This window comes from Chiloscyllium punctatum, chromosome 3 (assembly GCF_047496795.1).
Source record: "Chiloscyllium punctatum isolate Juve2018m chromosome 3, sChiPun1.3, whole genome shotgun sequence".
Taxonomy (NCBI): domain Eukaryota; kingdom Metazoa; phylum Chordata; class Chondrichthyes; order Orectolobiformes; family Hemiscylliidae; genus Chiloscyllium; species Chiloscyllium punctatum.
Window position 1 is genome coordinate 128,555,471 of NC_092741.1, and position 27,761 is coordinate 128,583,231.

General features: G+C 39.4%; 1 protein-coding gene across 3 annotated transcripts in view; it reads right to left on the bottom strand.

The window, feature by feature from the left end:
* The window catches only part of LOC140464913 (CUB and sushi domain-containing protein 1-like), a 2,358,623-nt gene that overhangs the window by 1,256,999 nt on the left and 1,073,863 nt on the right, over positions 1-27,761 (bottom strand). For all 3 annotated transcript variants that reach the window (XM_072560545.1, XM_072560536.1, XM_072560527.1), the window contains exon 5: positions 1,612-1,819. In XM_072560545.1, coding sequence (XP_072416646.1) covers positions 1,612-1,819 — 208 coding nt within the window. The remainder of the gene's footprint in view (positions 1-1,611; positions 1,820-27,761) is intronic.

The following is a 27,761-nucleotide window of genomic DNA, read 5'->3' on the forward strand; positions in this document are numbered from 1 at the left end:
GCATTTCTTCAACTCCAATTGGCTACACGTGATTGAAGAAATTAGACCATTATTTGTAGAATGTGAACTTTCCTTATCTATCTTGGCTATAATGCGATTCCGGTAGCATTGGTTTAAATGATGCTGCTGTTATGCGATTTTCTTATAATGCTAGGTCGCATGACAACGGAACTATAGTCAGAACAGACTATATATGTAAAAGCTTAGCAGTTGCGATCATCCGACTGCCACAAGAAATAGAACCACTTCTGTTATTAAAAATGTTGAACAGATGTCAACAGCCACTTTCCGCATGGCCTAACAAAGCAACAGCCCATTTTTTTCTCGGGGATTGTATTTTCAAATGTATGCAAGCATGCAAACATTTATCTGTATTCTTCAACAGGCCCCCCAAATCCTCTGCAAATCATGTAGGTGGCAAATAATTACATTAATCTCCTCCAAGATTATTTCCGTAAAAAAAAACACCTGCACAAACAAGTCGTGCATTATTTAAACAAATTACTTGGCTTCAAGAATTTCAATGAAAAGAGCTGTCAGTGAACAAAGTGCCGCCTAATGATCACTGTTTGAAAACATCTCTTCAATTGACTTTCTGAAGATTAGTTGGAAGGTTTCACTGCATTATTTTCCCAATTACTCTCATTAATATTTCTAATTGAGGCCAACTGGAAAATTGAAATCTGCACGATTGTCCCATAACTTACTTTCAATCTCCTGCAATATTATCTTAACATGTGATTATAAACAAGCATTCATTTCACTCAGCAACAAAATTCAGATCACACATTACAGATATACTCACACAAGAAAGAGCATTGATTCCATTTCAGATTTCTGTAATGCCAGTGTAAACCAGCCTTAAGGCGGTTTATTTTTACAGAGCTTTGTGAAGACACACAGAATAACAAAACACAACCTTAGCTTTAGCCCAGGGCTTTACCTGAAGTTTATCTGCAGCACAGATTGTGGGAGTGCCTTTCTTCTGTGGCAGCATCATAATACAAAAGGTGGAAAACTGATTTTAAATCCACATGATTTTGTAAAGCTTTGGATTTTGCAGTGTGACAACAACCAACCCTTTAAAGTAAACAATTGATTTTAGGCACAGATTGCTGTCCCTGACAAGATGCAACAAGAGATTCCAAGTTTGAAGGATTGATATGAGTGGAATTTCAAGGTGAATAACCCACATTTTACTGGTGACAACTTTTGTAACTTTGATCTGTCAGTGTACAAGGAAGAGTTTTCACTGCTTATGCAGTTCTCAACATTCAGAATTCAACAACAACTAGCAAGATTGAAACCACAATGACAAATGGAGAAAGGAATCAATCTGATTAACTCACTGATTTTCTACATCGAATTAATTAATAAACACTGCATTGCATATGTTTTAAAAACAATGCATGCCTTCAAATAAATCTATCGGCAATCTTCAACAGGCCTAAAACCATCTGCAATTCAATCTGGTGGGAAATATTTAAAACACTTCCAAGGTGGATTCTTATTTTATGTAAATATAACCCCAAATGAACTGTACTGTGGACTGTTATGAAATAAATTACTTGGCCCTTTAAAAAAAAATACGACAACAATCACTGTACTTGCCATATTGTTGGTGCATCAGTCCCGCTAATCTCGAGGATGTCATATCCATCTTCAAGTTGGAAATCAGAGAAGATGAGTGCAATGGTATCTCCAGGCTCGGCCAGGATAGTCCACGTGCAGTCAGCATTATTATTGTATTCTGACGGAAAGTATGGACTGGAAATCATTCCGCTGGTACCACGCAATGTCCCGCCACATGCACCTTCAGCTGCAACAGATAGACAGGATAAACAGATGAAGCAGAGTTTGCATAAGCATCATAGTTAGCACTTAATATTGAAATAATTTGTTACTTCACAGGAAACATTTTCCCAACAAAACATACAATTAGATAAAAGGTTAAGAATTTCTTGTAGTTTCGCTGAACTCTGAAATAAATTATATGTGTCGGTATTTTTAGCGAACAATTGTCAGAGAAAGAGAAAATGCATAGACTGCTTCAATGTAATTTTGTAACATAGCTAACATTAAATTCCTCAGTCTTATAATCAAATGTATTTATTTTCTTCTGGGATTGTTGAAGTGCCAATGACATTCGAATTCGAGTAACACTTCAGAGGATTTAGCTGTCAGGTATAATATGGTCACGTACCTAGTTGAGTCAAACAATTCGCTTTTATGTTGTTAACAAAGAATAATTGTTGGTGTAGGTGAGTATTATATAATCTAGACTGCCGTGTACCTTGAATCATTGAATTGTTGCAACTGTTGGTGACAATAGTGGTTGAATGATTTTCTGGGACATCATCATTAGGTTTGACTCTCTTCTCACTTCTGCATTGCAATTTCAAAGTAAGCAGGAAATGCTGAATAAAGTCAGAAGTTAGACTGAGTTTTAATTTTAGGAGAATGGGTGTCAAATCTAAAAAGGTGATGAGGAGAAATTATTTCTTTCAAAGGGTCATGAATCTGTGGAATGCATTGTCTCGGATTATGGTGGATGCCAGAACATTGACTAAGCTTAACGAAGAAATAGGTAGATCTTTAATTAGTAATGGGTTGAAGGGTTATGGAGAGTGGGTAGTAAGGTGGAGTTGAGGCTGAGATGAGAACCACATGATTATATTAACAGTAGAGCAGAGACAAGGGGCTGAATTGGCTATTTGGATTCTAATTCTTGTACTCTGACAATAACAAATCGAGGGAGTTCACACACAGCAAGCTCCCAGCACCAGCAATGTGCTAATAATCAGCCATAATTTATATTAGTGATGCATTGATTGAGGGTAAAAAAAATGGCCAAGATACCAAAGAAAATGCCACAGCTCTTCTTTGACTCATGCTATGAGATTCATTATGATTACCCCTGGAGAGGATAAATTCAGATGAGCATCTCATCCAAAGAATGGCATCCTGATGTTCCCTTGGCACTGCACTGAGATCAGCCTTGATGAAGTGCTCAAGCTTCTGAAATGGGACTTAACCTACAATCATTTGATTCAGAACTGAAGCTGCTATTTGCTGAGACACAGATGACACTTTTAAACAGAAAATCATTTTGAATATTTGCATTCAGAAATACATGAGACAAACGGAATGGGAGTTATAGAGTTTTAACACCCAATAATGGTTGACATGGGGTTAGATGGGAAGATAAATTTTTTAAAGTTCTCAAATATGACCCCAAACTGTTTTCAAACTGGCTTGCTTTCACCTTTAAAGGACAGAGTTCACTGTAGGCTCTCCCAGTCCAATGTCCAATAGCTCTTCAGCTGCAATGTCTAATGTCTAGGTTTTCCCCAACCCTTATGGTATCAAACTCCACTGTGATAACTGACCTGGAACAACCAACAGCCAGCCTCCACATATGGAATAATTGATATCCCTCAAATGTCTGATCTCTGCCCCCACAATATCCAATACCTTGAGTCTATCCATATTATCTGCAACACATTTTCTCAACCCACACCACCGTGTACCACAATGCCAGTGCCCAAACTCTAGTGTCAGATCCCCCCTTCTCACTTCATAGTATTCCTACGATCTACCACAAAGTCTGACTCACTCGTGCTGACCATGTCTCTGTATCTTGATTTCCTAACCTTCACCTACATCAAACCACTGTCCAATCTAACCTGTTACCCACTTGTTTGCTTGACAGTCTGCATCCTGATGAATCTGGCTGGCTGCTGTACTGGGAGGGATTTGAAAAAAAAAATGAAGTCCAGCCATTAAATTCTACAGAGCATGAGGATTTCCAAGTTTTCAAATCTGAAAATCTTCCTGGCTCTGAGTAAATTACATGACATGGAAGTTAGTCAATTGGGAGAGATTGTTGCACTTTACAAAAAAGTGGTAGACCTATCCACCTCTACCTCAAATCTCACACAATCCTAATTCAGATGTACGTCAGTATTCTCTTTACTGTGACTGGTTCAAAATCATGAGTTTTTTTCTACCTGGCACCTTTGTAGGATTCCATCAGTGGTTACAATGATTGACCAAGTGCCAGTTTCTCAGGGTGACAAAAGATGGACAATAAATGGAGCTTTGTCAGTTATTCTATATCCCATCATGGAGTTACAAAACTGAAGGGGTGATTTCATTTATGGGATGATGTGAAAGTTTGCATCGACAAAAGGGAGGTTGGCAAAATTCGTAACAAGCAACAGTAAAACAATGAAGATGTTAACAAATGAATATTAATTTGAATGTGAATAAATACTGGAGATGGGAATAGGTGAACAGTGATGTATTAATATTGCAATTCTAAACTCAAAGTGACACTATTGTCACTGAGACTTGGAAACAACTAAGTCTCAATCTATGAGGAAAACTCTAAGCTGTGTTATAAAAAAAGAACTAAAGAAAAATTGAAGGGTGGCTTTCACATATACATATATAGTGGATAATATACTATATTATTGTGAAATATGTTCCTAACATGCACTAATTATGTGGAATTCAGCACCAAGGGATCAATTCATATTGTCGTAATCCTACTTCCTTAAGTGTATTTTTTTGCAGGGGTGCAGCTTTTGATAAGAACACACAGTGTCTTACAAAATAGATTAATGTCATTGTTAAAATATCAAAGTCATTCCATGCAAACTCGTTGAGTGCTCATTGGTTACTATCATTCACTAAGATGCGCAAAGTATCCGCAATTGAAGAAGTGAAATAAATTCCAAAACTCCAATGGAACTGAGGAACAGATGAAAACAAGCTCCATGAGGATTGGATAGAACAGGATAAAAGGCTGATGTCTATTGAATGAGTTGAGTCCTCAGTATAAGCGATGGAATGAGATTCAGCTAAGGCATAATTGAAAGCAGATTGAAAAAATAATCCACTTATAAAATGATGCGCTCTGTTTTCAACGCTCACTGAACACACAGTGATGACACTTAGTGTGTCCAAGGGTGGGTTAGAACATCTTAGAATAACAACATACACCAAGAGCTACATAGCGATGATATGCACTGATTACACAATGATAGCAATCAGTGCATACCAATGGTGGGTTAGAATGGCTTACAATAACAATGTACACCAAGATGTTCACTCAAAATAGCATAAAAGGGTCACTGCCAGCATTGTTATTGATACACAGATCCAAAGTATAGGAGATCTGACAAATTGTGGTATTTCTGTGACATGAATCCTGTGTGTAATATCATAAAAATTAGAAGATGAGAAATACAATAATTGAACTTTAGGAAACATGAGCAGTATTATGCTGTCATGGGTGAGGATTTAGTTTAGAAATAGATCCATTTATTTACTTTTCTTAGACCTGTTTCAGTTGAGATTGAGTCTGGATGGGTCCTATGCCAAAGGCTAATTTAACTGAACAGATTCAGTACATTTTTGGATATCCAATACAATAATGTTGCAATTAGGTAGACACGTAAAACATGCAAAGTCTCAGAGAACTTGATATATGTCTTAATTTCCTTGGGATAGTTCAGATTCCTCAGCATAAAAAATAACTTTGGTCACGACCATTTCAAGTTTTTTTTTGAGTGTCAAACTGATTTTTACCAGTTTGCAACCCTATTTTTACACTTAGCCATTTGTGAGTTCAGTGACTGGAACAAGGTCAGCTGGATCATTAGACTGGGGCTGTTAATCTGGTCCAATTAGGGAGGCCTGGCTGATGGATTAAAAAAAAGTAAGTGTCAGAGATTCTGAAACTCTGGTGCCTGACTCTGAGGCAGTACTAAAGTCAAGGACTGATCATGTGTAAAAGAAGGGTAACTTTCTGATGGGCTATCAAACTTGTGTGGAATTGCTTCAGTGAGGTACAGTGATTTATAGGGACTGGTTTTTGCACTTTCTGAATGGTGATTTTTCAGTAGCTGTTTCGAGGAACAATTATGGAGATGGTTTCAGTTATTCATTTAACATACCTGTGTACACCCTCTTAACACCTTACATTTTATATGGATGGAGCTGTGTCAGGTGCATGTATTAGTCATTGCTAAAACAGACAACATCAATATTGTTTAATCTTAATGCTTGTACAGTTAAAACTAATGCACAACGGATAGCTTTACATTGTGCTACTCATTCTGGCATTTCATCACTGGAAACAAAATTAGGACTAAAATAATAATAAGGATCATACTGTGTACAACGCAAAGACCCTCTTTCACTGGACTCTGAAATGTTATAATTAACTTGCTCAGCAAATGAGTTTGTGTAGCCTTGATATTTTAATTTCTGCGACCAAGTGTGCATAATTTTTTGAGGCTTTTGTTTGCGTAGGATTAAAGCACAATGCACTGTACTCTTGTCTTATCTTGGTGCTTGTCTTCAAGCTATGCTGTTCCCCACCACCCACCCCACCAATGTCATTTTGGGTGTCTGACGAGCATCAGGCCTTTACCTTATGACCTGATTTACTGTATGTCTTCTTTGCCTTGTTGGAGGTTGTCCTCCCCCACAGAAAACCTGCTCTCAATGCTCCCTGATAAAAGCTATTAACAATATCACACTGGCCTGTAAATCAGCAAGACATTCTCCGAAATGATTACACACTCTACAGCTGGGATAATCATATTTGATTTTATTTATAGCACAGAAACGGGTAAGTTAGTTCATTGTGTCTATGCTGGTTCCCTGCAAGAGCAGCACAGTTAATTACACTTCCGCATCCATTCCCCATGGCCTTCATGGAAAGGTGGATTCTTGATCAGTCAGGTTATGGGGAAAACACAGAAAATGGACATAAGCAATGTCAGGTCGGCCATAATCCTACCAAATGGCACAGCAGGATCAAGGAGCCAAACTGCCTCCTCCCATTCCTGTTTCTTATGCTACAAGCCGGATGGATTGTACCTGACATGAAATGGGATCAGTATCCATGTGAGAGTAAAGTTGGATATTATTGATTTTAATGTTCAGAGTTTGATGAAAAAGGCAGTTGAACTGAGGACACAAACTAAAACAAAGGGATATTATGCCATTATTGTCACTGAGTCATGGTTGAGAGAGGGGTAGGACTTGCAGCTCAATATTTCAGGATATACAGTCTTCAGGAAAGACATGAAAAGAGGTTGAAGAGGAGGAGTGTTGCAGTTTTGATCTGGGAATCTATAGCAGCAATAAGGATGGATGACATTTTGAGGCTCTTACAGCAGTACAATGGTACTGTGGTTTGCACTATTGCCTCACAGCACGAGGGGACCACGTTCGATTCCAACCTTAGACGACTGTCTGTTGTAGAGTTTGCATGTTCTCCCTGAGTCTGTGTGGGTTTCCTCTGAGCGCTCTGATTTCCTCCTGCAATCCAAAGATCTGCAGGCTAGGTGGATTGCCCACACTAAATTGCTCTGCAGTGTGTTAAACTAGATGTGCTAACTATGTGGTTACAGGTTTGGGTGGGATGTTTACTAAAGGATTGGTGCAGACTCAATGGCCAAATGGCCTCGATCTGCACTGAACAGATCTAATGATTCTCAAATGAAGTCATATGGGTGCAACATAAAAATCAAGAAAGGTCAATCATATTGCTTGGAATGCACTATAGGGTTGCTAACAGTCTAAGTGAAATAGAAAAGTAGATATGTTGGCAAATTTCAGGCAAGTGCAAAAGTAATTGGGTAACAATAGTTGGGCATTTCAACCTCCTCAACATTAACTGGGGTAGCCATTGTGTGAAAGATTTGGAGGAAACAAATCTTTAAAATGCCTCTGGTACATTGAAAACCTGACAAAAGGGCAGTCTCACATTTAGGTAATGAAGCTAGACAAGAGATAAAAAGATCAGTGGGGAAACAATTCACACTTGCGATGCCAGGACATACAATACTATGAGCCAAGTGGTGAAAAATTCCATAAGAATAGTTAGGTAGTTGTTTTTGACTGGCATAGATGCAAATGGGCTGAAGGGTCTTGTAGATCTCTATGACTTTATGACTCTATAACTTCAGCACATATCTCTGCAATCTTTAGCAGCATAGCTTGCTCAGGGAACACAGCATCAATAATTCATCTGGATGCTCTTCAGGTGGATAAATAGGTTTAAGCCTGGACTAGGGCTTCAGGTACCATACTGGATCCACAACAATAGTTTTTTAAAAAAACATGAGAATTGAACTGGATTGCCTATTTTCTTCTGTCAGAGGTTCAATCTGACAGAGTGTTTGTAGGTAGTTGTCACAAGATGTGTGGCTTTCAAGAAATGCCTGATGAATATGTTCCAACGTCCTTTCATTGACATCTTTAAAATAACCCAATTGGATCCAAAGAATTGGAAATGTATTCATGTCTCCACAGGCCTTCAAAATTCAAGTCCATAAGTTGTGATTAAATATGAAGCATATTCATAACACTATGTAAAAGAGTTATTCCCTTATTTGCCATTGCTTATTTTGTCATGAATATCATTCAAGTGCTGTCTGATTCCCAACCCTTCTGCCAAACTACTCAATCAATTTCTAGCACTTCTACTGAAACTCCTCTCACACTCCTGTTCTCCAATCTACCAATGTCATTGAAGTCCCCATCTTTTGAAGTATTCACATAAATCGTTTCTATAGTCTCCGTAAAGATTTTACACTCACCCTGAAATCTGCTGCCCAGAAATGGACACAATATTCCATCAAAATTGATCAAGTTTCATTATCAGGCCTTTGCTTTTGGACTGTATGTCTCTCTTTATGAAATCCAGGGTCACATTAACCAAGTTCCCAACCTGTCCTGCCACTCTCCACAACTTATGACTTGTATCCGCAGGTCTGTATAAGAATTGCACCCTTTAATTTAGTTTATGTCTTTTCATTTTCTGACCAGAATGCATCACTTCATATCCCCCCATATTAAATTTCATTTGTTGCTTTGTCTGACCATTTTGCCTATTTATTTGTGTCCTCTTGAAGACTTTCACTATCACTCTCACAGGTCAGAACATTTAATTTTAATGTTCAATTCAGAAAATTCAAAATTTTAACTGTAAATTTTGAAACTATATCCTGTCATCCCAAAACATGGTTATTAATATAAATCAGGAAAAGTAAGGTCCTTCACTTAGCTCTGAGGCTATATCGTGTACCTTCCTTCAGTCTGAAAAGCAATTGTTCACCACTACAAAAATAGAAATTGCTGGAGAAACTCAGCATGTTGGCAGCATCTGTGGAGAGAAAATAGAGTTAATGGCTTGACTCCAGTGACCCTTCTTCAGAATGTGAATATCTAGAAAAAGTGGTATTTATGCTGATGACGGGAGGATGGGGGAGTGGGTGGGAGTGAGCAGATAGGTGGAGGTGAAGCTTGGAGAAAGAATGTGACTAAGAAAGACAGTGAAAGACATGAGAGAGAAAAGAAAGTGTGCAGGCAAAGGGATTGTTGATAGGAAGCCAAAGAAGAAGTGAAGCTAGATAGATGCTAATGGGGACTGTGAGTGGGTGAAATGGGCTTGTTGTGATGAAAGCAACCAATGTTATGACAGGATCAAGGGTGTTGAGGTAGATAAATGATGAGGAAAGAGGTGATCAGGCTCTAGAATTATTGACCTTAACATTGAGCTCTGAAGGCTGCAAGGTCCCCAAGTGGAAGATGGGGTGTTGTTTTCCCTTCCGGTGGTGTGCGTGTTGAGGTGACAGGCAACTGGATGTTCAGGGTCATTTAATTCACAGAATGCAGGTGTTTGGAAAGGCAGTCACTCAGTCTGCTTCTCATCTTCCCAGAGTAGAAGAGACCGCATTGTGAACATAAACGACAGTAGGCTAGATTGAGTGAAGTGCAGATAAATTGTTGCTTCACCTGGAAGGTGTATCTGGTCCTTGGAAAGTGTGGAGGGAGCCGGTAAACAGGCAAGTATTGCACCTTCTGTGATTGGATGGGAAATTGGGTTGTGTGAAGGTGTCAAGAGTGGAAGAGGAGTGTACTATTTAGGCAGCATTTGATCAAGTGTGGCATCACCAATCCCTAACAAAACTGAAGTCACTGGACATTAGAAGGAGAGGTCCCCACTGGTTGGAGTTATAGCTGGAACAAAGGAAGATGATAGTTGGAAACCAATCATTTCATTCCAAGGATATCCCTGCAAGAGTTCTCAGGGTTAAGACCACAACTCCACCATCTTCAAATATTTCATTAAAGACCTTCACTCCATCGCAAAGTCAGAAGTGGAAATGCTTGCTACTTAGTGCACAATGTTCAACACCATTTGCAACATCTCAGATACTGAATCAATCTATGTTCATATGTAGCTACACCAGGACAGCATCCATGTTTTGATTGATAAGTGTCAAATGACATTTTTACCTCATAAACTCTGAGCAATAAATATTCCAAACAAGAAAGAAACTAACTATCAACATTTGACATTCAACGGAATTACTGAAGCCCTCATTCTCAAAATTCGGAGAGTTACCATTAAGTTTCACTATGGTTAATATGACTATGAGTACTAAAATTAATCAAATATTTGAATGAATGTTTCAAGAGTTAAGAACAAGAACTGGCAAGCAAGTAGAATAGCCTTGTGACTCTAAAAGCATACTTCAGATTTTGATACCCCTGAAGTCATGCGCAGTAAAAGAAACTGAACAATCTATGATCAGTTTACTGTAGAATTCTGTTTATGAAGACTAAAAGGCATAGGTGTTTGACGAAGGCAGTGGCACAGTGGTTTATGTTACTAGACTAGCCAACAAGAAACTGAGAATAATGAATGAATGAATAAATAAATGAATGATTTATTGCCACTTGTATTTAAGAGAAAATACAGTGAAAAGCTTCAACTGCGACCACACTGGCACCATATTGAATAACTTAAAATAACTTAAAAATAAAGAAAATGAAAAGGTATAACTGAAAGTGAGATCATCTTTCTTCTTTATCTTATTCACTGCTCCAGTTCAAGGCTTCATGTCGTTGACCAACTGCTTTGTTGGTACCACTGATATCAGAATCGCCGTTCTTCAGGAGTCATCTTTCGCCGCTGGGCCCACCTCACCGATGCAGACACACCTCTACCTGAGCCTCCCCTCCACCTGCGCCAGACCTGCCAACACTGGATTCGCCATTATTCAGGGGCCATCACTTAGTCGCTGGGCTCACCTTGCTGACTCTATCGATGCTGCCAGGTCTCATACTGGACCCACACTCACTCCTCCACTGAAGAAAGGTAAGAAAAAAGACAGAAATGAAAATAAGAAAAAGTGAAGAAAAAGAAATGCTGATGAGCCCCAGGCTCAGGAGCCCGAATGCTGCTGTAGGTTTGAATCCCACCAGGGTAGATCGTGAAATTTGAATTCAACAAAATCTGGAAAGAAACAGCAGAGCAATCATCGTCAGTTGTCATACAAAAAAAAACTAATCTGGTTCACTGATGACATTTAGGGAAGGAAATCTGTCTAGGACTTGATGGCTAAGGAAGGTCCCTTCAAAATGCAGCCAACCAGGTTGCGTATCAACTTGTAAATCTCCCCCGTCAATGGAAAATGTTAAGATGAAAACATCCTGGTTAATCCTTTGTCAATAGATCAAGTCAACACCTTGCTGAGTCTAATTCTAGACCACCACAGTCTAGAAGTCAATACCCTTTTAGAACATGGACCATTGAGACAGATCATTGCTGGTAACTGTTGATATTTTCCTTGTGATGCAGCTGTCATGTTTGAATGCTATTGGAAATGCTAGCTTTTGAATTCAATGTCAAATTTCGACACCGCCTGTTCTCCCAGGGGTAAGCAAAAATCCCATGGCGCCATTTTGAATAAGACTTGTGGAATTCACTTACTTTTAGAATGAACAGCACAGAAACCAATGATCTGTGCGCTATCACATTATTATTTATGCAGCTTGCTGTCCGTGAACAACTGTGCAATATTTATTTCTTACAGTAAAATAGTTATAGCCAAACATATGCACACATGCAATTTTCTATAAACACATCAGTGTATTTGTAGAAAATCTTCAGATTATAAAAGATGCCCTACAAACTAAAATCTTTCTTGTTTAACATTAATTATAAGTTTCTGCTGTAAAATCAATAATTTGTCAAAGTTACTTTTAAGAAAATCATGTTCTTCTGACTACACTTTACTGATAAAAATATTGTCAACAACTCCTGAAAGTTTTTTTGCTTGGATGAAAGTAGTATTTAACATTTAAACATGTACATAATTACAAAGCACTTTAGCAACAGAACTAATTTGTTTGAAAAATTAAAAACTCATTAAGTTGTCTGTGGTGAGTAGTAACATTCATATTTGAGTTTGAAACAAATAATTAAAATTGCTTCAGTGAATACAGAAATATAGGATAGGGAGTTGCTTACAGCAATATCTTTTCATCTTTTGATTACTACCCAGTTTTTTTAATTTTCTTTTTAATTTCTTTAACCTGCCATAAGAACTATTAAGATAAAATAAAAGTTTCAAGTAATAGCGATTGATCATCAATTAGTGTGTTCATTTTCCTCCAGTCAGAGTGAAAAAATACAGAGCTTATAGAAAATCTCCAACAAGGCAGGGAATCTGAAGAAAATTTCAATGTAATAAGTGCAGACTACTGTCTAGTAGCTAGAAACAATTATGCACATTTACTTTGTTACCTCAAATCTCCAACATCGCTTTCTGGCTATGTCACTCATCTATATGTTTGGACTCAATACTACTGTGAACTGACATTGTGCTCTTTGGTCAAGGACACATTGGATTGATTGAGATATTTAGGCAAATGATCAGGAAATCATTCTACCCAAATACACATTCTGAGGAATGGTCACTGGACCTAAAACATTAATTCTGATTTCTCTCCAAGCCAGGAGACGCTGCCAGGCCTGTTGAGCTTCTTCAGAAATTTCTGCTATGTTTTTCTGACTTACAGGATCCGCAATTCTTTCGCTTTTTTTTACACATTCCCACTTTGAAAGGGCCACAGCAATTTTGAGTGCATGGGTCAAAATAAATTTGGCAGGTGATAGTATCTAGACTGATGTTCACTTTTCCAGTCAACTGCCCAGAGTCCATAAAAGGTGCCTGCATCTCTTCCATCTAATTGAAATTAGGCCTAAATCTTAATCCTGCCACATCCAGTGAGGGAATCACTCATTCCAGACAACTTCCATGCACAGGTTTTAACCCAAAGCAGTGTCAGTGAAAAGGAACGTCACTTCCCATTGACTGTACTGACCTTTGGATTGCGAATGTATCCTTAGATTTGGCTGGTTGCTATGATTTCATATTCTGATTCATTTTTAAGCTGATCATGCACCCACAATACTAGTTCATGAGTTTAGAGCACTGGATTAATTTCGGTGAGTGTCTGACTAGCTCACTTTAATAAGAGGGCAATTTTCTTTGGTATTTACTCTGCAGCACAGCATCTCACATAGGTCAAAGGATTAGCTGTAGAGGTCAGCTGATTTATAGCATTCTAGTTTTCTAGCGATTGACTTTAATAACTGGAAAATCAATAGGACTGCAGATTGGACATATTGACCTCTAAGACAATTCCTCCCATTCTCAGGCCCAGGGAGGGTAATCCTCTTTATGCCTTGGAGATGGGTGAGGGGGTGTAACTGGAGCAAACTTTGAAATTCGCACAGTGGGGCAGCTCCCCAATGTTTTCCATTTCAGAAAAATGCAGTCAAAAGTGGAATTGGTCTGGCACCTGGTGGGGCAGGCTGTAAATTATTATCAATAAAGTACCCGCATCAGGCACATTTGAGACACCACCAGGGTGACAAATGTTTCCCAGCTGCAGCCAAAGCCCAGTACTTGCCTGAAGTTGCCTCTTCCTGGCAGAGCAGTGAGACCACCATTATTTCTGTTGCTAAGCACAGAGGAAGCATGCAAAAATTATCTTCCTTCTCTAACCTCTTGGCTGATCATTGGAAATATTTTGATGAGGTTAAAGACCAGATACTAGGCAAACTTATTTTTGTAAGGTTAAAGGAAATATAAACATTTGTATGCAACAATTATTAAAAATGTACACCACAAACACCATCTCCTAATTTGTTTGCTCATGCACTCAAACACATGAAAAGATAATTTCTAAGGTTACGACAAGCATTCAGATATCTTAACATCCCAAGAGCTAACATAACTCTGTTTCTCTGAGGTGGCCAAAATTTCAGTCATAAACAAGGAGAGGTGAATATAATTATCCTGACAGTTTTCCCCTCTGACCAGACCAGAGGTTTTTTAAAGTTATATTTCCCTTTGAAAAATAGTCTTTCTTTAAGTGTGGTTTGTGAAGTCTAATTTAAAATGGTGCAACCCAAATTCTTTAGGATTACAATATTACTGTATTCAAAGACCAAGGGACTTATTTATCAACATATTCATACACGCATGCATCCAAAAACAAACAAAAAAAGGGAGGAATATCACAAATTACATAGGATCAAAGATATCAGAATGAGTTCACATGAATTAGAGTGTTCATTAAAGTCAATGTACAGTTGAGATTCTTCCATATAGCTATGCATAGAAATCCCTTTGGTAGGAGCTCCAATGCAGTCAAATTGCTGATGTAAACTGGGAATTGGTTCACTTTGCAAGCAAAACATAGGTATCTTTTCTGAAAAAAGGACTAAGATCAGAGGCAATTGTTTAGTCATGTAAGGAGCTGTTTACTCTTTAGATATCACAAGTGGACTGAAAAACAACAATCAAAGCTGTACATTTAAAGTTATCTCTCTCTCTGTCGACTGCCATCTGACCACAAAGGTCTGTAAATGCAGTTTATTGAAGAAGGAAAAGGGAAACTCAAAGGATTCTGGTAAGGAACTCACAATAATACTGAAAATAAAAGCAGTTTTCTGTTTTTTTTCAGGTGTAATTAAGCATCTCTAGTAAAGAACTATCATCTTCTTTGTAAAAACAGATTATCCCCAGTGTTCTGCTCAAGGTAGATCTTTTCACATATTGCCCAAACTTGTATTGAGTGACAGACAGCTTCCTTCTGCTCTTCATACCCCAGACTCATTCATTGGGTATCCTTGTGAATGAATAGTGTTATTATATAACTTCAGCTGATTTCAGTCATATGATAATTGTCACAATGTATTCCATTTTCCACACAATACATTGATGGCAGATGTAATTGATACACAAAGGGGAATGAATGATATTTCATCAACATTCCAGCCATAAGAGATCTCCTGAATGTCTTTATCTGAAATCCTATTTTTATGGTACCAGCAAGTCTCACAGTCACAGTTATATTCAATCTATTCAACTGGAATGGAGCAGGTGGTCAGAAATACCTGGAAAGGCCATTTACACTTGAATTATTTCCCCTAAGACTACTCTTTTGATACAAAACCACAAAAGACATTATTTAAATCCTCTGTCGTACATTTTGTCAACTTCAGTGTCCATAATCTATGTTGCTATTTCAGCAAAATCAGAAGTCACACAACACCAGGTCATAGTCCAGCAGGTTTATTTGAAATCACAAGCTTTTGGAGCTTGCTCCTTCATCAGGTGAAGTGGAGGGAAGTGCACAGGCACAGAATTTATATGCAGAAAGTTAATTCCAGTTAATTAAGAATATCAAAAGATAAGTACAAAAAGTGTGAGTGGAGCATCGACAGGCTGAATAATAAGTCTTTGCAGGTGAGCAACTGTGTCAGATGGTGTGAGTGAAGTGTCAACAGCTGAGTAACAAGTGTTGGGATGACCTATGATCCAACTAATTAAGGCACAAAGATAATTACAAAACAATGTTTTAAAATGAGATGGTGCTAGAGACAAACCAAATGACGAGAATAACATAACAGATATAAGACTCGAATGTGAGGGGCTAACCAAAGTAACAACTCATCCAAAACTGGACCATCTAATTAAGTTAGAGAGATAATAACAGGTTATCAAGACAATGGTGTCAAAACAGAACAGTAAGAAAGATTTTATAAACACAAAACAGTCTGGTGGGGTTACATGTCATGAGACATGAACCCAAGATCATGGTTGAGACTGTCCTCATGGGCAGAGAACTTGGCAATCAGTTTCTGCTGAGCGATTCTGCATTGCTGTACATCTTGAAGGCCACCTTGGAGGACACGTAACTGAAGACCGGGTATTTAAGCAGGAAGTGTTCTTCTTTCAATAACTTTATGGACTTACGATGTGACAGTGACAATTTCAAGTGTGAGGTTCATAGTTGTGCTTGTATCCATTCTGTGAAGATGCTATTCCAGTAGCTGGGGCCATGTTTATGGAGTGTGGTGGGAGGAATGGGATAATTTGATGGAGCCTGCAAGACTGGGAAATACATCATGCAACCAAGTTGACCAAATTAACTGACTGAATGCTCATTTCCATAACACATATCTGAAATTATGTTTTACATTCAAGATAAAGCCAGCAGAACACAAGAATAATGTGGGACCCAGTAAGCATTGATTTAAAGCGGCATGCACCAGTCAGCTTGATGCACTTGAGTCTGAGGTCAATGGTTTTCCTTGTTGAGCCCTGTATCACAAGAGAAAGGAGCAGGAGATTGGTGCCTTGTGTGGAAGCTTAGGACCAACAAAGACAAGTAATGAGCCATAGGATTGTATGGACAAAGGTTGGCAGACCTTACAATGCAGTGGAAGTGAGAAAAGCCAAGCATCTGGTTAGCCTCAATGTGTGTCTGTGTGTGTGTGTGTGTGTGTCGGGGGTGGGGGAGGGAGTGGAGTGGAGGGAGTGGAGTGGAGGGAGGGAGTGGAGGGGGGGAGTGGAGGGGGTGGGGTGGGCTGGGAGTGGAATGCTCGTTCAAGATTAGAAAATTAGAGGCACAAAGGTGGTGTCAATAATGTCCAACTATGTCCAATAATGCATTCATCTCAGGGCATGGCTGACAGAGTGTTTAGAGGACTTTGAGATCACCTATCACATTCCCATCCTCCCTACCGGCAGTGATTTCAGTCAAGGAGTGGAAATTTCCCATTTTCCAGTTAAACTGTTTTTCCAACTGAGTTGTACAGCCCCCACTCCACCATGGCTTGGAGCAGATTTTCTCAGGCAACCTTCTGCTCTGTGCCACATAAGCTATGTAACTGAGCTGTTCCATACTATTCTTATCCAACCATGCAGCATGAGATACAGACGAGACTGCCACGGTCAATACTATTAGGTATTCCCATTGCTGGCACCTCATTTCAAAGTCCAGTCTTGTTCCACATTGGATACAGTGAGCACCACACTGTGGCATTTGCATGGAAAGGAAAGCTTAATTCTACACTTCAGGACAGGGACTGCACATGTCCTGCTGTGCAGTTTAAACATCAATTGAAATTATATGACAACCAGCAAAAAGCAAGAGAAAGAAGGGGGGGAAGGGGGCACTCCTTTGTTCGTATAGGGAATGACGTAACATTGAAAAACTCTTCCCTACACTGAGAAATGTTCAAAGGCACATTTGGCTTGAGGCATCCTCACAATCTCAAACCTACATGGGCAGTACCCAGTGACCAATGAGGTTGTTGGTACCCACAGCTCCGGGTACTCTGGTCTGTCCTTGCACCTGCCCAAGTGCACCATGGGCAGTACCCAGTGACCAATGGGGTTGTGGTACCCACAGCTCCGGGTACTCTGGTCTGTCCTTGCACCTGCCCAAGTGCACCATGGGCAGTACCCAGTGACCAATGGGGTTGTGGTACCCACAGCTCCGGGTACTCTGGTCTGTCCTTGCACCTGCCCAAGTGCACCATGGGCAGTACCCAGTGACCAATGGGGTTGTGGTACCCACAGCTCTAGGTACTCCGGTCTGTCCTTGCACCTGCCCAGGTGCACCATCCATCCTGAATCAGACTGGGTTTCCATAGGTAGCTTGTTCATTGACCGCCTCAGAGAAGGTCACACAAGCAGACACCTTGTCAAATTATATTACATTCCCAGTTGACAATGTGTGCTGGACTTGATGGAAGGCACACATTTTTCTAGTACTCACATTGCCCAAGCCACTGAAAATCAGTCTGGGTTTCCACCACAGAAGAGCCAACTCCCACCTCCAGTGATTTTACGCTCGACTGGGAATTAATTTGTTCAGATTGAGACTTCACTCCCGTGGCTGCACAATCAGGATGGAAGATCCGCCACAGAAAGCAGAGAAAGTGAGAACTGCAGATGCTGGAGATCAGAGTCGACACTGGTAAAGCACAGCAGGCCAGGCAGCATCTGAGGAGCAGGAGAATCAACATTTCGAGCATATGGCCTTTATCACGAAAGCAAGTGGCCAATTCAATTAGCACAGCAACTAACTGCTTCTGACCCAGGAATTTCACAATTAAAAATCCTTTTCAAATAATAACAGTGCAGCTTCCCAAAGTGGGGGGTGGGGGTGGGGGTGGGGGTGGGGTGGGGTGGGGGTGGTGTCTGGATGCCAAGTGGAATAAGGAGTTGAAATTGTGGGTCCTAAGTTCAAATGCCACAATGAAAGGCATAGACCTCCAAATTAGTTAAAATGTGTGCTCATGCTCTCATAGCTCCCCTTCCTCAAGCTCACAGTCTCACTGAGAAGTGATGTTAATTTCATAAATTTTGTAAGGGGATCACAATGTGAGAAAGTTTGAATCACAGGCTCCACACTGATGTTTTAAAGAAATTGCAAATTTTTTCTAATCTTACAGTTTGTGGGTCTGGAATATATTATTGTGAGTGGATGGGAAGGGGAAAAGCATTTGAACCAGGTTTGCTGATTCTGTTCCTCTTGAGTGACCCAGGGCTGGTACACATATAGGAATAGCACGCGAGCCAAGAATCAGTGTCAGCAGTTTGTACAACACTAGTAAAATTTCAAGTGTTGCATGATTATCAGACAGATTTGTCAAAATGTGCTGACTTGTATTCCAGTCAGAGGCAAGCCCTTTGTGAAAGAAGAGCACGTGTCAGGAAGAAGGAAAACCTAAAAAACATATGTGGGCCTGATAGAAGGAGATTGTCACTGAGCTATAACTCCTGGGCAGCATCAACTTCAATACAATTCATCCGCTCAGATATTGTAAAGCTGAACTGAGTTTTCTATTGTCATTCGATTTCTAATTGAACAAAGGCACCTTATCTTTGCAAATGACTCAAAATGTAAATGTTTGAGATTCATACTACATCAAAAGAAGTCAGTACAAATTAAGATCTGGAATGCAAAAGGATATAAATATTTTCACTGAAAGCACTTAAGCAAATAATTTAGGCATAGCAAACAAATAACAGTAAATAAAAACCTAAAGAATGGCGGATGCTGTAAATCAGAAACCAAAACAGAAATTGCTGGAAAAGCTCAGAAGGTGGCAACATCTGTGGAGAGAAATCAGAGTTAAGGGGTTGAGTAGCCCATCTTCAGAACTGATGGGAGCCAGGAAAATGTCAATTTATATTAAGAAGATAGGGTGGGGGGAGGGTTAAGGAGTAAACAATAGACAGGGATAGAGCCCAAAGAGAGAGAGCAGAACAGTTGGACAGACAAAGCAGTGGATAATGTTCTGACTAGAATGGTGAATAGCTAGTAATGGGGACTGTTAGTGGCTAACCATGGATCATGAGAAATAACAGACTATGTGATAACAAGGCCTGGTGTGTGAGGGTTGGCAGCTAAGGACATGGGAGAGTTCAAACCCTAAAATTGTTGAACTCAATATTGAGTCTAGAGGGCTTCAGGGTCTCCAAGTGGAAAATGAGGTGATGTTCTTCCAGCTTGCGCTGAGCTTTGCTGGAGCACTGCAGCAAGTCTGAGACAGAGATGTTGGCCAGGGAGCAGGGTGGTGTGTTGATGTCGCAGGCAACTGAAGGTTCCAGATCTTTTTTGCAGACAAAACATAGGTGTTCTGTGAAGCAGTTACCCAAACAAATAACATTGTTTGCCATTCACTTTTGAAACAAAAATAAGTTAATTCAATCTATGGTTCTTTCAAATGAATCATAATATTGTAGACTGCGGCAAAGTTTCTGTGAGAAAGGTTCTAATTCTATTAAATAGTGCTTGGTTTACAGTACAAAAGCTAATTAACTGGTTACTGGTGTGTGCTGGCTCTTGTCCAACCTCATCCATAACACACAAAAGCAATCGGAGCATTGATAAGTCATTCGACCCCTCATGCCTATTCCACCATTCACTTAGATCAAAGTTGATTCGATCATGGCCTCAGCTCCACTTCCTGTGACTTGAAGGAGCAGTTGTTTTTCTTCTAAATCCTCCTAGAAAATGTAAAGAAGTGCAATACTGGACTTGTTCTTAGTCAGACTCCATTTTGCTCTACATTAGTCATACAAGAAAACTTTCCAATTCAATCCACCAATTACTGCTACAGTTGAATCAAGAAAACTTTGGCTTGATGCCTTTACTGCCTGGTAATTCCAGCAGGTTCAAGTTCAGAATGGCAAGATCCTAATATCTATCCTTCTGGTTAACCAGCCTTGCCACAGAGAGCTGTGGGGTCACAGTTCTTGTGTATGTTTAAGGTTGAGGTAGGTAGATTCTTGATTAGTAGTGAAAGCACAGGTTACAATGAAAGGGAAGGAAAGTGGACGTGAGGAATGTTGGACCTGACATGGTCCTATTGAATGGCGGAGCATATTCAATGGGCTGAACAATTTAATCATGTTCCTGTTTCTTGTGGTCTTATGGACTCCACCAGGCAGGTGGGAGTAAACTATCACGCAGGATATTAATCAGTGACGAAACATGGGTGACGTTGTGAACAGAATTTCTTCCTTTAGCAACAACTGTGACATTATCTAAAGGTAGTTTTATTTTAAAATATTGTATCTTTGTTATCTAACATGATTAAGTAATGAATTATATTTCCTTGACTATGATATTTTTGATGCGGAGGTGCCGGTGTTGGACTGGGGTGGACATGGTCGGAAGTCACATGACACCAGGTTATAGTCCAACCGGTTTATTTGAAATGACAAGCTTTTGGACCGCTGCTTCTTCATCAGGTGGAGAGAGGGTGAAGCATACAGACACAGAACTTACAGGCAGAGCATCAAAAGATCACACAAATGATGTGAGTAGAGTGTCAACAGCCTGAATAATAAGTCTCTGCAAGTGATCAAAAGTGTTAGATGGTGTGAATAAAGTGTCAACAGCTGAATAGCAAGTGAAGGAATTAATCTGATTAATTGAGGCAGAGAAATAATTACAAAAAATTTAAAATAAGGTGGTGCTGGAAACAAACCAAATGGCTAGAATAACATGATAGGTATAAGAGTCACATGTCAAGCATCCAACCCAAGTAACAAGTAACCCAAAACAGCACACACTAATTAAGGTGGTGAGGCCAGAACAACTTATCAAGGTGATGGTGTCAAAACAGAACAGTAAGGAAGATTTTACAGATACAGAACAGTCTGACGGGGTATATGTAGCGTGACATAAATCCAAGATCACGGTTGAGGCCATCTTCATGGGTACGGAACTTGGCTATCAGTTTTTGCTCAGCGATTCTGCATTGTTATGCATCTTGAAGTTAAACAACTGCCAAACCTTAAACTGACCATCATTAGCAGCAAACTTACCCGCCTTCATGACAACATTAATCACAGCACCACACAGCCCTGCCATGGCAACCTCTGCAAGACATGTCAGATCATCAACATGGATACTACCATCAATGTGGGAACACCACCCACCACGTACACGGCAGCTACTCATGTGACATGGCCAATGTTATCTACCTCATATGTGGCAGGCAAGGATGCCCCGATGCATGACATATTGACGAGACCATGCAGACACTACAATAACGGATGAATGGACACCGTACAACAATCGCCAGACCGGAATGTTCTCTCCCAGTCTGGGAACACTTCAGTGTTCAAGGACATTTAGCTTCCGATCTTCAGGTAAGCTTCCTCCACGGCAGCCTTCGAGATACACAACAATGCAAAATTGCCGAGCAGAAACTGATATCCAAGTTCCATATCCTCAAAGACAGCCTCAACTGAGCTCTTGGAATCATGTTGTGTTACATGTAACCCCACCAAACTGTTCTGTATCTGTAAAATCTTCTTTACTGTCCTGTTTTGACACCATCACTTTGATAACTTTTTATGATTCCTCTACCTTAATGAGTTTGTAAGTTTTGAATTACTTGTTACTTTGGTTAGACCCTTGGCACATGACTCTTATACCTATTATGTTAGTTCATTCATTTGGTTTGTTTCTAACATCAATTTTTTTTTGTAATTAGCTCTCTGCCTTAATTACTCGGATCATAAGTCATCCCTTCACTTGCTATTCAGTTGTTGACATGTCACTCACGTTCTGACACTTTTGATCACCTGCAGAGACTTATTATTCAGGCTGTCAACCCTCTACTCACACCATTTGTTCGATCTTTTGATCCCTCTGCCTATAAATTCTGTGTCTGTGTGCTTGTCTCTCACTCCACCTGGTGAAGAGGCAGTGCTCTGAAAACTTGTGATTTCATATAAATCTGTTGGACTATAACCTGATGCCGTGTGACTTCTGACCTATAATATGTTTAGTAGACTTTGTGATAAGATGCAGTGTGATAATGGCATTATAAATAATGGCATTATGAATATTGAATCTGAAAGTATTATCAAATTTCAACATTGCACAGTATTATTCTATTGATAGTCAATTGCGCAAATATTGTTGAAGGTGGTGTGACTTGTGTCACATCTACACTTACGCCATACATTTGACAAAATAGAATAATTAAAATATGGCTACCAAGAAGGAAGGAGATATTCAACTTGCTTATTCTGATCAGGACAATGTTCAAACCTGGGTTCTAGAAATAAAGATATAGATTTCCAACTTCATAATGTCTCCAGTTCTTTTCTTTCTTAACTCTTAAGAAAATGTTTACATTTTGCTTCTACTGCTAATGGAGTACGACAGGTCTGAACCAAATGATAAAAGGTTTGTAAGAACTTACAATTCTTAAATCAAACGTTTGTCATAGCTTGGAATTAATTATTTTAAATCACAAGGTGTTCTCATTCTGCTACAGTCAGACGCAGATAATAAATATTCTTATATCAGCTTCAGCTGGGTCTGCTTTAGTCAGACCTTAATGGGATGGTGGGGAAAAGAGTAGTCATCATGTTGCTGTGTGCCCAGTTTGATTTAAATAACAAAAAGATTATCCCAAATGAAGTAACTGGCAATTTTAATGGTTAAAATAATAAAAATATACTCATTGCAGTTTTCAACCTGTTTGTTTAATCAGTTGCCACCAATGAAAATTGTATATGTGGCTGAATCAATGTTCTTTATGAGTCATTATATATTGACTTCACTTTATTGTCCTGCTAAAGTAAATAAGGACAAACTGTATGCATTAGGAAGTATCAGAGAGAAAAAAAAAACATTGAGAGATGAATAAAGATCTTTGAAAGTTGCTGGTTTAACTGTAACCCAGTAGTAGACCTCAACTTAGTCTTCCAATCATGGGATGCTGGTGTCATAGATTATGTATAAGATTTGCAACAATGGGATAAGTTTTCAATCTGCCCATAATAACAGGTGACTTATCTCAGAAAAAGGTTGCATATTGACTGCAGCAGTTCTCCCATACTGAATGGGATTCGATGTTCTTATTTCCTACAGATTAAGATGATTTATAACAACTTGCTTTGAAGTCTTGAACATGCTTGGATACTCAAAACATTTCACAGCAGTATAACCAAACAATAACACTAATGCACAACCACATCAGGATACATTAAGAGTGTTATTTGAGGTTTGATTAAGGAGGTAGGTCATAAAAAGAGCATTTCAAAGGAGGTAGACATGTGAGAAGATTGAGGAAGAGAATTCCAAAGCTGGCGGGAGATTTTTCAATAATTCTTTGTCCATTCCGATAAACCATAAGAATGAAAACTCTACCACTGCCATTCTGAGCATCCTGATGAGTGAAAAACTTTTGCCATCTCAATATCTTTTCTTTATAATAGTCAAAATGGACATTTTCATCTGAGAAAACAGTCTTGGGTGAAAACTAATTTATGATACACAGATCACACCCAGGAAATTAGCAACTCATGGCTTATATCAAGGAATAATACAACATTATCATTCAAATTTGGAATTTTAGCTTCTTAAATATCAGAAGACAAATCAGAATGTTAAACTGCCTACTTAGTGATCTGTAGGTATTACAAAAGCTTTCTGAAGCAATCTCATTTTCCCCTTAAATTAATTTGTTTTTCAACTCTCACATATAACCACATTGCCTTCTCCTTTGAAATGCCAATTTGCATTTCCTCAGCAGAATTAATGTCAATACTAATATAACAAAGAAACTGAAGTTGGTTCAGTGTTCAGTGTTGAACAGACTGATCAAAGACTGGAGATTTAGTATTTTTGTTGGAGGGAAGCCACTGACTACACAGCTTACTGAATAAGTTAATATACAAGCACAATGAATGTTCCCTTTATCCAACACCATTCATTAAATGGACAGCATATTGCATGTTACTGGGTCTCATGATGCAGTGTTAGTCAATGCTGCTGAAGCACAATATCCAGGTTCAGGTTCCTCAGCAAGGATTTTAGCTTTATAATCTGTGTTCATAATTTCCTCAATTGTATTGATAGAGACTTTGTTTACCCTTCTAAAACACTGAATGACACACACTAAGTGTGGGACTGTGTTCTAGTCAGCCATCCTAGAGAAAGCAATGGCAAAAAAAAACTGCAGTACATTTCTGAATGGAAGTCATGTCCAAATGGTATTAAATGAGAAAATGAGAAAGGCAACCTGATAAATTGCATTTTCAAAATCAATTGATGCCGGAACAGGTATTTCTTTGCTGAAACTGTGCTAGCTTCAAACCTTCCTCTCTCCAATATCTGGCAATATCACAGTAATCCAGGTAAATAAGGATAAGGACAGATTTTCAAACTCCTCAAATGATGTGGACAATGGGCAACAAGGGGGGAAATTACATCAAGAATCAAAACATCTGATCGCCAGCATCACGAAAACAAATTCAGATTTTCCCCGAAGGTTTCAATGTTGAAAGTAGGTCTCACTGACCTGGGGTGATTATCTTATTTCCTTACATTTGTATTTCATTACTACCTCAACTCATTTCATTTATATGCAGCTTGCAATTCTTGTTTCCTCTTCTACGAAACCTGATGATCCCAATTCTGACTTGAACGTCAGAGTAGTTATGTGGTGAATACAGCTTCTTCAGGTCTCCATGTTAATGTCCCTTCACCAACACTATCCTGAACTCTCTGTGGATAGTATTCTCCTCCACCCTTCCTTCATCAAAGCTGGCATTGATAAGCCACCAGCCTCACTGCATTATCGTGCCTGATCTTGGCTAAATTCAGAATCCACTTTCGCTCTTCACTCGGAGCCCAGGGAGACCTTTGAGTTGCATGTTACTGCCAGATTGCCTTGCACGTAGGGATACACAATCTTATCATCCATCTACATCGATAGTGGCTAGTTTCACATCTTGGTATTCACTGATTCTGTACTTACTGTGCCAACCTTTGTGGATTGCATTACATTTTAACCAGAAGGCAGAAATACTGATGAGGTGGCTTGTGCTGTTGAGTAAAGATGATGATTCTTCATGGGCATTTCTGTGCAGATGTAGGTCTGTAATGAGTGTGAGGTTACAGAGAGAAAGTAGTAAAATATTGGTAGAGGAAAAGTATCACTGACCATCCTCCTGCACTGTTGTGTATAACCGTCTGACTCTGGAGATAGCACTGACCCAGGCCATGATCTGCATCCAGCTGTGTTTCATGCTTTGGGCTCCTCTGGTGGTCTTCCATCTAGAGGATAGGCCTCCTCCCAGCCACTCCATCCACTATGACCTCCAGGTCACTATTAAGAAAACAGGATGCAAGTTTCCCTGGTTTTCATCATTTGAAGTGGGGTGCAGGTGGGCTTTAACTATGGTGCTGGCAGCCTTTACCAGAACATCTTACTGAGGTAGAAATGTCTCTTGCCAGGTGATTGTATGAGAAGGATACCAAAGAGATTGATTGTATGAATAATGCAATAAGGAAAATAATGAGAGCAAAGTCAATGTTAGCTATGAAACTCACTGAAATTAAAAATGAGATACTCTAGCCCAATATGTTCTCTGTGTACTTGATGCTTCACCCAAAATTGACTTCTGTTATGCAATGCAGCCTTAGCTTCACTACTTTTATGAGCACCAGCTTAATATTAACTTAACTGACTCACTGAACTGTCTAATGGTGAAAAATGGAAAAGACGCTGAAAATACATGTTACCAAGAGAATCCTTAATCCTTTAAATACAGGGCACAGGAACAGTGAACGGCTGCATGTAGCACAGAATTAAGCAAAGGCCCAAGGTGTTCTTTATGAGGGTATCTGAGATCTTTTCGGGAATACAGTATTTCTTTGAAGCTCATTATTTTCCTCCACTTTCTTGATTGTGAACATCCAGGATTGTCCAAGCCGTTTTCTCATCATGGCTGAATTTGTGTTGCGCTCACTGTAGCTGATCAGAGTTTATTCTGCAGTTCACAAGATTTGCTCAAAATGGTTTAGGTTATAAATACATTCATTTAGCTTTGTTATCCATTTAAAGTTCTGGTCCCTGCATTTTGGTTATTATCCCAGGTAATAACAATCTTGTATTTGGGAATAGCCAAGGTTACGCAACTGCCATCAGTGCTCAGGGCTATAATAAAGTTATATTTCATTCAAGCTCATCATTTGCTTGAATCATTTCACTTCTGTTTCTCAGTGGAAATTGAAAGGAAAATTCTTGTCCAACGGGACGTGTTGATTAGATTACTTGCAGTGTGGAAACAGGCCCTTCGGCCCAACAAGTCCACACCGACCCACCGAAGCGCAACCCACCCAGACCCGTTCCCCTACACCTAACACTAATTTAGCATGGCCAATTCACCTAACCTGCACATTTTTGGACTGTGGGAGGAAACCAGAGCACCAGGAGGAAACCCATGCAGACACGGGGAGAATGTGCAAACTCCACACAGTCAGTCGCCTGAGGCGGGAATCGAACCCAGATCTCTGGCACTGTGAGGCATCAGTGCTAACCACTGTGCCACCGTGCCGCCCACTGTCTTTAACATTTTGGCTCAGAATTTCCAGGATAGTAAGATTTCTTACCCCTCCTTCAGCTCAAAATGTAGTTACACTATGAATGTGAGTTGTTAATGAAACGGACAATACCACATTTGGGGGCTTGGTGAACAGTGGTGAATCAATAGTCTGTCTGCTTACCTGAAAAACTTAAAGTTTGAAAAATAAGGAAGAGTGAATGATGGATGAAGGAATGGATAAATTAGAGTCAAGTCAGCTCTTGCGGGAGAAATAAAGAGAGGGAAGGAAAACATGAATTGAAAGACAAAATAAGAACTGTAACACAAATGTCATTTTAAACAATAAAATTCTAACAGCATTTCACTGCTTACAGGAATGAGATTCCACAATTCCCATCCTTCCCTTTCTTGACCAATGTGGTTAGGTTACATTGCATAAACAATACCTTTTGTTACACAAATGGTATCTATGCTATTGAGCATTAGAATTAAATGATGATGGGTTTTTTAAAGTAATTAATGCACAAATTTAGCTACCTCACGAAATGACAAATGACAGGATTCTACTTTTTCCACACTAACGGTGGGTCAGTGCAAATCGCTGAGCAACTTATGATGGCCTATGGCTTACAGGGGAATCCCTCTTTGTGACAAACTGATGGACATCTTACATAATTGTAATGGTGTGTATGTAGGATTAACTGCTGTTTTGCC